Raw genomic sequence first — 11,600 nt, forward strand, 5'->3', positions numbered from 1 at the left:
TTAAGTTGGGATGTAATCCATCCATATCAGCACTGTATTAATTTTAAAAAAGCAACATTTGTACAGGAATATCAGTCGATCACGTCGTAATTACAAGTACAGTTGTCAGTTATGAGTTAAACGAATTCTTACACGAACAGAACTAAACAGAGAACAAGCTGCATCAAAAAGTTCACGTCGGAGTAAAAACACAAAGGACAATAAAAAACGGGCGGGGGGCCCCGGGAAGGAGATGCATGCAAAGAGTGCAGGAGGTACAAGGCGGAGGGGGTACAAGGCGCGCACCCGCGCAGCGCCAGGCGCAGCAGTATTGCTTCTGTCCCCGCCAGAGCCGAGCTGCCGGTGACACACGGAGCCAGCGCACGCGGCCGCCGCGGGGATCCCGCCGCGCCTCGCTCCACAGGTTTGTCCTACGGGAGAGCTCCCCTGTGCACAGCCGCGCCCTGCCCGGCCACAGGGACACGCGCTGGAGCCTCCAGCGGTGCCACCACAAATCATTCGTTCGTCAACTCTCGGCAGCGACTCCCGGCCCTGAGCTGCTTCTCCCGATTCCCAGGTAAGGGAATGGCCAACCTTCGGGCTAGGGGCATGATCCTATGGATAGCTGGAAGCCAGCTCAGATGAACACACAGGGATTGGGAATTCGTAACAGACTGGAGTTTATTTCAATGTTACCTGTCCAGGTGTGTATTTTACAGTTAGACACTTCCTAAAACTACAATAAAGCTGTGGTGTTTGGTATGAGTATTCCAGAAACCAGCACCGCCCTGGAGCGTGCGGTGCCCAAAAACCGGAGACACGAAGAGTCATCCCCCAGCTCACCCCAAGCACTTGCCTTAACTCCCTGCAGCGCTGACACGATGGAGCTGCAGAAGAAAAAGCTCCCCTTTGGAACATTAAAATGCATTTGCTCTCATGAGAAACCTTCCCATTTAAAAACAAAAAAATTTAAGGAATCATAGGGAGATTTTCCAGCAAACTCACAGGAACACTTTAGCTCCTCCCTGGTGCCTGTTTGCTTGGTAAAAGTCAATCGAGTGTCCCTTTCTCTGCAAGTGTCACATGCACAATTGGGCTCCTTTCGTCAGGTCCAGACCTGTAAATGTGCCTGTGTGGAATATTATTAGGGCAGGTTTCAAAGCTGGAGGTGCTCGTCTGTACTGTTTAATAGTCACAAACAAGGCAAGGTGAGATGAGACACCTGCTAAAGCAAGACTATGCTAAGGACTGAGAGCGTAGGTGACATCCGGTTCTTTCCCTGGGGGGTGTGTGGGGAAGAGTGGGGGTGATGGCCAAGGGTCAAACCCAAATCCTAGGCTAGAGCCGCTGGCGTGTCCTAGGCGGAAGCTGGCGCTCCAAAGGTCTCCTGGGAGGCGTAGACCATGTACAGGAAGCCATCCTCGTCCTTCTCGCTCTCGTACACCTCGGAGATGGGCGTGGACACGCTCACCATGCTGTGCCCGTTCACCAGCAGGAAGAAGGCCTGGTTGGAGTTCAGCTGCAGGCGCCGCCTGGGGAGGGGTGAGGGGAAGGGGGGACAAAGGACAGATGGCACCGGACAGTCCTCAACACCGACAGCAGCAAGGTCATAGCAGAGAATCGGGGAATGGTTTGGGGAGGAAGGAGTTAAAGCTCATCTCATTCAACCTCTGCCACCGGCACCTTTCTCTGCATGTCCCCACCCAGCCCTGTCCCTCAAAACTGAATTCCTCCCCTAAATCCAGGCAGGTGCATCCACTCGCTCAGGGGAAAAGCTGCACTCCAGAAGGGCATTAAACTGGAGGGACTGGGAAGATGCACCCCTGGCACAACCAGGGACCTTTGGCTTGCAGCTCACAGTAATGAAAACCCAGAGATCTGTGGGAAGATGGGGAAAGATGGGCAGAGCTTCCTTGCAAAACCTGGGAAACTTTTAAACTCACTTTGTCACCAGCTCTTTAACAGCCTGACTTTAACCTTGGAGCATCCTGCTCCCTCTCCTCCTCCCTCCCAGGAGAAGCACCGTGGGAAGGGCACGGAGCCACAGGCTGCACAGACTGCCTGGCACAGGAAACAGCTGATTTCTGGCTTTCCCTTGGTCATTCCAGCTCCGGGGAAATGGGTGTTTCTGCTAAACTCCTCCTGCAGAGCAGGTCTGCAGAGAGCAGCTCTTTTCCCACTTGATAAACCAAATGAGCAGCAGCAGCTCGGGAGTGTGGAGCTGCCACCACAGCAAGGAGGACAGAAAAGATCAGAAGAGCTTCCTGCTGCTTCCACTCGCTGCTGAGGGGCAGCAGCAGCTGGAAACAAGGATTTATTTAGCTCCCAACCACAGCCCTGGACAGGGAGCCTTCCAAAGCCTGGCTCTAATCACTCCAGAGACAGCAGGCTGAGGGAAGGCAGCAGCTCTCCAAGGTTTGGGAAGGATGGGCTTTGCTGTGCATCACTGGAGCTGGCTGAGGCCCAAGTCTGGGTGGTATACCAAGTTATTTATTAACAGTAAAGCCAGAGAAAAAAGGTGGGAAAATCCTTCAGCTTGCAGTTAACCTCTTTGCCCAGGGCCTTTCATGTTCCTGAGAAACTCTGCAAGACTTGAGCAACCTGGTTCCTGTCTCCAAAGCCTATCTACCTTTCTTCATCCTGTAGGAGCTGGGATTTGCCTGTGAGAGTTTTTGTTTGGACACCCTGGACAACTCCCACAGCCTGTGGCCTCCACGAACCAGCTCCTGCTGCAGCGTGACCAGCACAAAACAAGCTCTGGTTTGCTGCTCACTTCCCAGTTACCACAGGAGAGCCCTTACCAATCAGACCCTGCTGCTGAGCCAGCAGAGATGCACTTCTAGCAGAACTTCTGACCACAGTTTTCGACCACACAACTTCCACACGAGGCTGTTGCCCTTTGCCTTTCCTGTAAGCTGAGCAAGCAGCTGGGGCAGAAACACTCTGGCCTGAGTGGGTGCTTCCCAGGCCTCAGTGCTGTCACTGAGGGAAACTTCCAATTCCCAAGGGATGCCAACAGCTCCCCAAGCAGCAGCACAGAGCTCTGGCTCTGAGCCCAAACTCCCCTTCCCAGTGGGTGGGAAGAGGCAGCCACTCCAGAGGGGGACTCCATGGCAGAACTGAGGAGGCATCCCAAAATAGCCAAGGAGGAAGTGCTGGAGCCCTGGGCAGAAGGACCCATGTTAGACAGGGATTCACAGCCCCACATTCCCTCCTACAGCTCTGGGAACCAGTTAATTCTCTTGGAAGCAGACTACCAGCCCAGCTCCCTTCAGAGTGGGGTTTTTCCAGCAAAGCAAAAGGAAAAGCACCTTCTCCTGGGTTTGTGCTCATTAGATGAATTTTCCATTTAGACCTCCCAAGTGCAGCAGGGGGGAATTAACAGAGCATCACAGTCCGAGGCTGATCAGTTCACACTGGAGTCCCAGCAATACTACCTGATAATTTTGATTAGCTCGCTCATGTTGACATGATCTGGCACCAGGAACTTGGTCTTATCCAAAACTGGAAGCTGCTTCTCTCCCTTGTACCTTTCAATGATCACCTGAGAAGAAACACAAGAAGCAGAAGGTGTGAAAGGCAGGAGCAGTGCCTGGTGCCCTCATCTCCCCCTTCCCAGCTCCATTTCCCTTCATGTGTGAATGCAGCATCTCCAATCTGAAAATGGACAATTCATGGTTGGACTCAATGACCTTAAAGGTCTTTTCCAACCCAAACAATTCTGTGTTTCTATAAGAATTAATAATCTTCACGTGCTCCTCTGTTCTGTTTGCAAGAGCCACTGTAACACACAGGGATTTTCCAGCACACATCCACGGCTTCCGTGCAATTTTAGAACAGTTCCTTTGCTGCAATCATTTGATCCAGCACTGAATTACCCAGCAACAAGGAAATCCAAGGAAAGATCAAGCCCACTTCCCTCTAACACACTGCAGTGGCTGACCAGGGGTTTGTGCTGCTATAGAGGTCTGCCAGATCAAGCAGTTTGCGCTGGAATTTCTCCAGCTTCAGGCCATCTCTTTAAGAACTACAACTCCAGATGACTCTGCTGTTCCATCCACCTCCCATGGTTCCTCTAATGCATGAGAAAAAGCTACTTTGGAAGGCTATAAACCCTCCCATTTCCAAATTAAAGAGAAAATTTCCTCAAGCATGCTCAGGAACCAGTAATTCTGCCAGGATTGCTGTGTAGTAACCACTTAATTCACAGAGAAACTGCAGATTTCCCAATTTAAGGAGCACCCTGCCCAGCAACTGAGGGCAGCTCCTGCTTTTAAGAAGTGATCTCAGAACTCATGTACTCCTGTTTCCACAGCCATGGGGGGTTTGTTGATTTTCAATCAACAGGAGCTACGTGACACCAGTCCCTTGGATCCTTTCCATGCTCACGGGGTCTGGCCGTGTTGATCTTAAAAAGCTGCCCAGGTGAAGAGACATTGATGGAATTCTACCAGAGAAAGAGCCTTACATCAGTTGAAATAAATGCTGGCTCCTTCTGGACAACAAACCCCACTATTTTAAGCAGCTGGGCCATAAGCAGGAGATACTTCTAACAGCAGAAAGGAGGATGTTGACAGCACAGGAGGGATTTACTACCTCGTGTGACATTGCCATCTTATCTCATCCAGAACTGCTAATGACAACAACGAGGCAGTGACTGGCCCAGTGAGACTCCAGAGATCCCAGCAGGGATAGCTGGGAGTTTGCATCACTGCATGTCCAGCAAGTTCCTTAGGTACCACTGGATTTTTGCTTGGAATCTCTCCATGGCTGACTTAAAGTGAGAGTTTTGCCATAAATCCCTGGCTTTCAGTCAGTGGTCACAGAGCTTGGGGACTATGGCTAAGTGGTCTCTGAAAGGTGAGTGAAAAAGCAGTATTTGTCAGGAAACGGATCTGTAAGGAAAGTGCCCTTTGGGAAAATGAAACATTCCAAGAAAGTCAGAAAATCCCTGCTGTGAAGTATTCCTTGTTCCTTTGCCCCACTGCACAGGGAAACAGCAGTGGCAGCTCTGAGGTGAAGGAGTTTAAAGCTCCAGGAAAGCTGAAAACCTTTCGGTTTCGGTTTCTACGGCAGCTTCTGTCAGTAAACTTGCTCAGGGACGGGGGACAGTTTGCAGCAGTTGGTTCACAGCAGAATTCCCACACACTGGGGTCACCAGCTCTCATCACAGAGCCAAAGGCTGAGGGTCCCGTTCAGTTCCCTCTGCTGAAGAACTCACCAGTGACAGAACGTGATCCATGCCCTTCTCTGCATTTTTAACTTTGAGGATGCCGTGAGTAAAATAAAACACAAACTCAGGCAGCATTTGGAGCTGAGCAGCTAAAGAGTGACAAGGTGAGGGGTGATACCCAATGTGAGGTGAGCTGGAGGGGTTTGACAGCCCAGCAGCATTCCTGGAGACCTAAGCACAGGCCCATTCCCAGGAGAAAAGCATTTCTGTCCTTCTCAGCACAGGCTGATGATCAAATCCGTATCTGCCTCTACACTCCTGTCTACTCTTCCTGGTGAGCCTCTGAAGACTCTTAATTCGGAGAGGAAAACCACTGAGGGAGCAGAGCTGAGCGCTCAGGAGGATCTCAGAGCTCAGCCGGGGCGTGGTTTTATTCCAAGTTACAACACAGCTGCTAAACTCCGGAAACGCCACTTCCTCCAGCCCCCAGCGAGCACCTTGCTCTCCCACACCAACCCTGAGAACTACTCCTTGAGAATGCTCCTGAAACCCAGGCTTAGCCACCCTGAACAGCCACATTTTCATTTGGTCTCCTCGGGAAAGCTCTTTCACAGGTTTCTAACTGCTAAAAAGAACATGAGACTAAAAACTGAAGTAAAAAATTAAAAGAACTGGACTTACTGGTATTTTAGTGGGATGCTGATCCCGAATCAGTCGTACATCTTCCACTCTTTGTTCTGCAAGGGATTAAAAAAAAATCTTGTTTAAACATTCACAGCTAATGCTGTTATTCCCTTACTTCTCCACCACTGAAGAGAGGGACCACGTGTCAGGAAAAGCCAGAAGAGGAAATTCAGGCAAAGCAATTTCCAAATGGGCCAGCGCTATCAGGAGTACAGCCTCTCCTGTGACAGCTGATCTCCTGCTCCTTAACCCAAGATGACAAGTGCTGTGTGCACCTGCCTGGCACTCCTAGAAAGTGTTAAAGGAGATCCTTTGCTCCCCACACCCCCTCACTTTCTGCCCACTGAAGCACACATTTAACCTCACACAGTTATGGCCTCAAATTACACTACCCAAGTTAACAACTAAATACCCTGTGCTATTTCTGTGAGGTCCCAGAAGAGGAAATGGTCAACAATTATTTGAGCCCCGGGACTGGCCCAAGCCTGGCAGCATCAGCTTTCCTTGTGCGCTCTCGTGTTACCGAATTCCAGGTTTTATTTTTACTCGGCCGCACCCATTGTTGCAGGAGCTGCTGGAGGCTCTGCCGGACCTGCAAATTTTGCCACTCTCCATGCCAGTTTTCAGGATAAAGTTCGCCTCTCCTCAGACAGAAATATTAATAGAACAGATATCATGAACCAGGCTAAAGTACACGAGCCAGAGTAAACAGCCAGTTGCTTTCAGGGGCCGCTGCATCTGTGTGTGCTCTGCCTGCTTTCAGATTCAGTGAACTCAATTTTAACCCCTCCGGTTTTTCAGCGGGATGGGGCTTTCCAGGCTGTTTTCATGCTCCGAACAGCTCTGAGAGAGATGATTTAGCGTTGCATCACGGCTTGAACACACACCTGCCTAGGGAGAGAAGCACTTAGGCCAGCTCCCTGCTGGAATGCTAATGGCAGGACACTCAGCAATAACATCCCTCGGTCTCCATTAGTCCGTGTTTGTGCCCGTGGAATACATCCTCCTCACGAGCCCGGCAAGGAATGCAACTGCCGTGAATCACCGTTTGAAGCTGCAGGTGAATCAAGCAGAACTAAGGCAAGGAGCACGAGAAGCCTTCACCTGAAAGCCACCCCACATCCCGAGCCACATTCCCACAGCCCAGCGGGAGCCGGCCAAGGGCAGAGAGTTCCACCTCGTTAAAATATTTTTTAAGATTAACCAGAAACACAAAAGATACGTGGAGGGAGTGAGAGCAACCATCCACCTGGCAAGCACTAACTTTTCAGCTGGAACACGTTTGTTCACAGCAACGTTATTCAGCAGAACTCCCTGGAGTAGAAGGAACATAAACCGGGCAAATCATGGAGATTATTGTGTGTGGCGTGTTCAAAATCAGGCCCCAGTCAGCCACAGATAAACACTGTTCTCTGACGACAGTAGCTGCAGTGGCAACTGCTTGGCTGCCATCCTAGCTGAACTTAATACCTGCAACAGAGGCTGCTGACAGGCGATGGGGTCAACAACAGTTTTGGAAGGCTCCGAGAAAAGGGGCAGCATAAACACAGAGTTTTGTGAGATCAAAATCCTCCCTGCTTCACTGCAGGGAACAGCTTACATTTACCACAACAGCAAAGGCGAGGGTGGGCACATCACAAAGCTCTCTTAAGCAGCTTGACTTTAACCCAAAGGCAGGAAGAAAGGAAAATCTGGATCAATTACTTCCACCAATTCCATCTCACGTACGGGATTTTATAGTTCATGCAGAAATAGGTTACGCTGCCAGTTCTTGTTACCCTCGCAGCGCTTCAGCCTCCCTTACTGACACACATGAGCAGATCCTGAGCCCTTTGATTGCTCCGGTCCCATCCTGAGCACACACACAGAAGCGTGGCACGGCTCTATCGAGGCTGTTCTTTCTCGGAAGGGACTAATCTCATTTTCCCAGCCATCATTACACAGCTCTTTTCCATGCCCTGCTAGTTTGCAACAGCCAAACAGAGACAGGAGCCACACGCCCCAGTCCAGTCGCAGGTGCCCGGGTGGAGAATTCCTCACGCCGCACCAAGCATCGGCTGCCAGCGGAGCTTTAATTCCGCTGCCACCGGCGCAGAGGCCGGCGGACACGGAGCAGACACCGGAGGGAAGGGCAGGCCCAGCTCCTGGCACACACGCCGAGGATGTTTCCAGGCTCCTAGGAGTTTTGCAGTCCATAATGGATGATGCCATGAAGAGATCTCCCCACCCCAAGCCCCCTCTCCCAGCGCAGAGCTCGCCCGGGCACAGCACAGCTGTCACCCCACACCTCGCGGCACCCCAAAACCCCCCTGTCCCGAGCCACCGGGCTCTCACCGGGGTAAACAAGCCCCGGAGGCCGGGCCGGGCTTTGACTCCGTCGCAGCCCCGAGCAGGCCGGGACACCGGGGCGGCTCCGGACCCGCTCCGCCCGCGGGGCCCCGCTGTCAGCAGCAGCAGCCGCCCGGGGATCTTCGCTGCTCCCACCGCGATCTGCCCCCTCCTCTCCCCGCCGATCCCCCCCCCCCCCCTCCCCTCCGCAGTCCACCCGGGCCGGGAGCACCGGCGGGCCCCACCCCGCCGCATCCCTCGCCGGGGCGCTCACCGAAGGTGCGGCGCTGCTTGAAGCTCTTCTCCGAGGGCATGGCGGCGTTCGCTCGGCCCGGGCCCAGCGGCGGCTCTGCGCGGCGGCGGCAGCGGACACCTCCGAGTGCCGGCGCCCGCCCCCCGCGCCGCCACGGCCGCTCGGCCGTCAGCTGACCCGCGCGTCACGGGCGGCCCCGCCTCGCCTCGCCCCGCCGGCATCTTGAGCGTGGCGCCGGGGCAGCGCCGCTATGGTCGCCTCGGGGCCAGGCCGTGTTCCTCGTGAGGCACACGCAGCCATCGTGCTGTGTGAATGTCACAGTGCCCTGCCCGTGTCCCCGCACTGCGACACAGAGCCATGGCCGCCTCGGTGCCAGGCTGTGTTCCCCTCAGTGACACACGCAGAGCCATGGGCACCTCGGTGCCAGGCTGTGTTCTCAGTGACACACGCAGAGCCATGGGCACCTCGGTGCCAGGCTGTGTTCCCCTCAGTGACACACGCAGAGCCATGGCCACCTCGGTGCCAGGCTGTGTTCTCAGTGACACACGCAGAGCCATGGCCACCTCGGTGCCAGGCTGTGTTCTCAGTGACACACGCAGAGCCATGGCCGCCTCGGTGCCAGGCCGTGTCCCTCAGTGACGCACACAGAGCCATGGCCACCTCGGTGCCAGGCTGTGTTCTCAGTGACACACGCAGAGCCATGGCCGCCTCGGTGCCAGGCCGTGTCCCTCAGTGACGCACACAGAGCCATGGCCACCTCGGTGCCAGGCCGTGTCCCTCAGTGACACACGCAGAGCCATGGCCGCCTCGGTGCCAGGCTGTGTCCCTCAGTGACACACGCAGAGCCATGGGCACCTCGGTGCCAGGCTGTGTCCCTCAGTGACACACGCAGAGCCATGGGCACCTCGGTGCCAGGCTGTGTTCTCAGTGACACACGCAGAGCCATGGCCACCTCGGTGCCAGGCCGTGTCCCTCAGTGACACACGCAGAGCCATGGCCACCTCGGTGCCAGGCTGTGTCCCTCAGTGACACACGCAGAGCCATGGGCACCTCGGTGCCAGGCTGTGTCCCTCAGTGACACACACAGAGCCATGGGCACCTCGGTGCCAGGCTATGTTCTCAGTGACACACGCAGAGCCATGGGCACCTCGGTGCCAGGCCGTGTCCCTCAGTGACACACGCAGAGCCATGGGCACCTCGGTGCCAGGCTGTGTTCTCAGTGACACACGCAGAGCCATGGCCACCTCGGTGCCAGGCTGTGTTCTCAGTGACACACGCAGAGCCATGGCCACCTCGGTGCCAGGCTGTGTCCCTCAGTGACACACACAGAGCCATGGGCACCTCGGTGCCAGGCTGTGTTCTCAGTGACACACGCAGAGCCATGGGCACCTCGGTGCCAGGCTGTGTCCCTCAGTGACACACAGAGCCATGGGCACCTCGGTGCCAGGCCGTGTCCCTCAGTGACACACGCAGAGCCATGGGCACCTCGGTGCCAGGCCGTGTCCCTCAGTGACACACAGAGCCATGGGCACCTCGGTGCCAGGCTGTGTTCTCAGTGACACACGCAGAGCCATGGGCACCTCGGTGCCAGGCTGTGTTCTCAGTGACACACGCAGAGCCATGGCCACCTCGGTGCCAGGCCGTGTCCCTCAGTGGCACACAGAGCCATGGGCACCTCGGTGCCAGGCCGTGTCCCTCAGTGACACACGCAGAGCCATGGCCACCTCGGTGCCAGGCCGTGTCCCTCAGTGACACACAGAGCCATGGGCACCTCGGTGCCAGGCCGTGTCCCTCAGTGACACACAGAGCCATGGGCACCTCGGTGCCAGGCTGTGTTCTCAGTGACACACGCAGAGCCATGGGCACCTCGGTGCCAGGCTGTGTTCTCAGTGACACACGCAGAGCCATGGCCACCTCGGTGCCAGGCCGTGTCCCTCAGTGGCACACAGCTATGGCTGCCTTGGTGCCAGGCCGTGTTCCCCTTCAGGAACAAAAAAGAACAATCTTCCCAGGCAAGCAGCGGATTCCCCAATATCGGACACTTTTAAGATTCAGCTGTCTTGTCTAGATTGTCTAGATTGTGCTTTTGCCAAGGAAGGTTGGACCAGATGATCCTTGAGGTCCCCTCCACCCTGGTATTGAATTCTGCCATGATTCCATGAACTCCCAGCCATGGCCACCTTGGAGTGCCCCACAACATCCCCTTCAACAGCATGAGCACTTAACCAGTTCAATGATCTCTCACCAGTTTGCCTTCGCATTGACATGAGTATGTGGTAGAGTTTATATTTGGGGAACAAAATTTTAGGAGCAGGTACTCCAATTGTCTTGGAAGCTACCTCCTGGTCTCGTGCGGTTTGTAAGGAATTGATTAAATCACAATTTCAGTCACAGATACCATGTTGTGAGTAAAACTGCCCAACTGTTTCCTGCTTAGCAGCTTTCTGACACAAGCTGTTGGCTGGAGCCTTTCAGCTGCATCTCTCCTTCTCTCTTTCTCTCACATACGTTCCTGGCACCATGTTTTGAAATTTAAGGATGAATTTGTGGCAATAGGGTGACACAATCTCATTGTACAATCCAGGAGGCAGAGAGGTGCGGCCAGGATTGTCCTTGGGAGTACAGGGAGAAGGACAGCTTTCTAACCAGTTTAGAGATTATCAGTGTTTTTGCATTTTTGGGGTGGAGCAACGCATTGAAGTTGGAGTGAATCTGCACTCACACAATGGAATGAGGGCTCATTACCTATTTTTGTGATTCACGGTCACACAGTTCCGGTGGCCTGTAATTGTGAGGCCATTAAAGATGTGACTAACAAGGAAATACAGCCCTAAGGTGTATGATTGCTCTGTCCATCACATCACTGTCCAGGGACAGCAGGTGAGACATGGATGACCAGCAGAACACTGATACATCTGCAGCTTAAACTAACAACCCCAAATTTCTGTGTCAACAGAACTCTTCTTTATTTAAATGTCTGCCTTTTAAAAAAACATTTTCCAGGCTGAGGAAATTCCGCTACGCTCTCGGAATTGTGTCTGGAGGTTGAAGGCAGGAGGATGAGCCCTGGTGAAACCACATAATGTTATTTTTGGGGTGTACAGGTGCGTCCTGGAGTCAAGGCTGACAATTCCGGGCTCTGTGTGCCGTGTGGTTTGCATCCACAAGCTGACTGTTAGCAGG

The 11,600-nt window shown here is 53.9% G+C and overlaps 1 protein-coding gene across 1 annotated transcript; it reads right to left on the reverse strand.

Moving 5' to 3' along the window:
- On the reverse strand, nucleotides 1–8,571 carry MAP1LC3B (microtubule associated protein 1 light chain 3 beta). The gene is made up of 4 exons (XM_048316425.1): nucleotides 8,439–8,571; nucleotides 5,834–5,889; nucleotides 3,417–3,523; nucleotides 1–1,511 (listed from the first exon to the last, which is right to left on the reverse strand). The coding sequence occupies exons 1-4, from the start codon at nucleotides 8,476–8,478 to the stop codon at nucleotides 1,337–1,339; spliced, it is 378 nt and encodes a 125-aa protein (XP_048172382.1). The 5' UTR covers nucleotides 8,479–8,571; the 3' UTR covers nucleotides 1–1,336.
- Between the last annotated feature and the right edge of the window lie 3,029 nt (nucleotides 8,572–11,600).

Source organism: Corvus hawaiiensis, chromosome 12 (genome assembly GCF_020740725.1).
Source record: "Corvus hawaiiensis isolate bCorHaw1 chromosome 12, bCorHaw1.pri.cur, whole genome shotgun sequence".
NCBI lineage: Eukaryota > Metazoa > Chordata > Aves > Passeriformes > Corvidae > Corvus > Corvus hawaiiensis.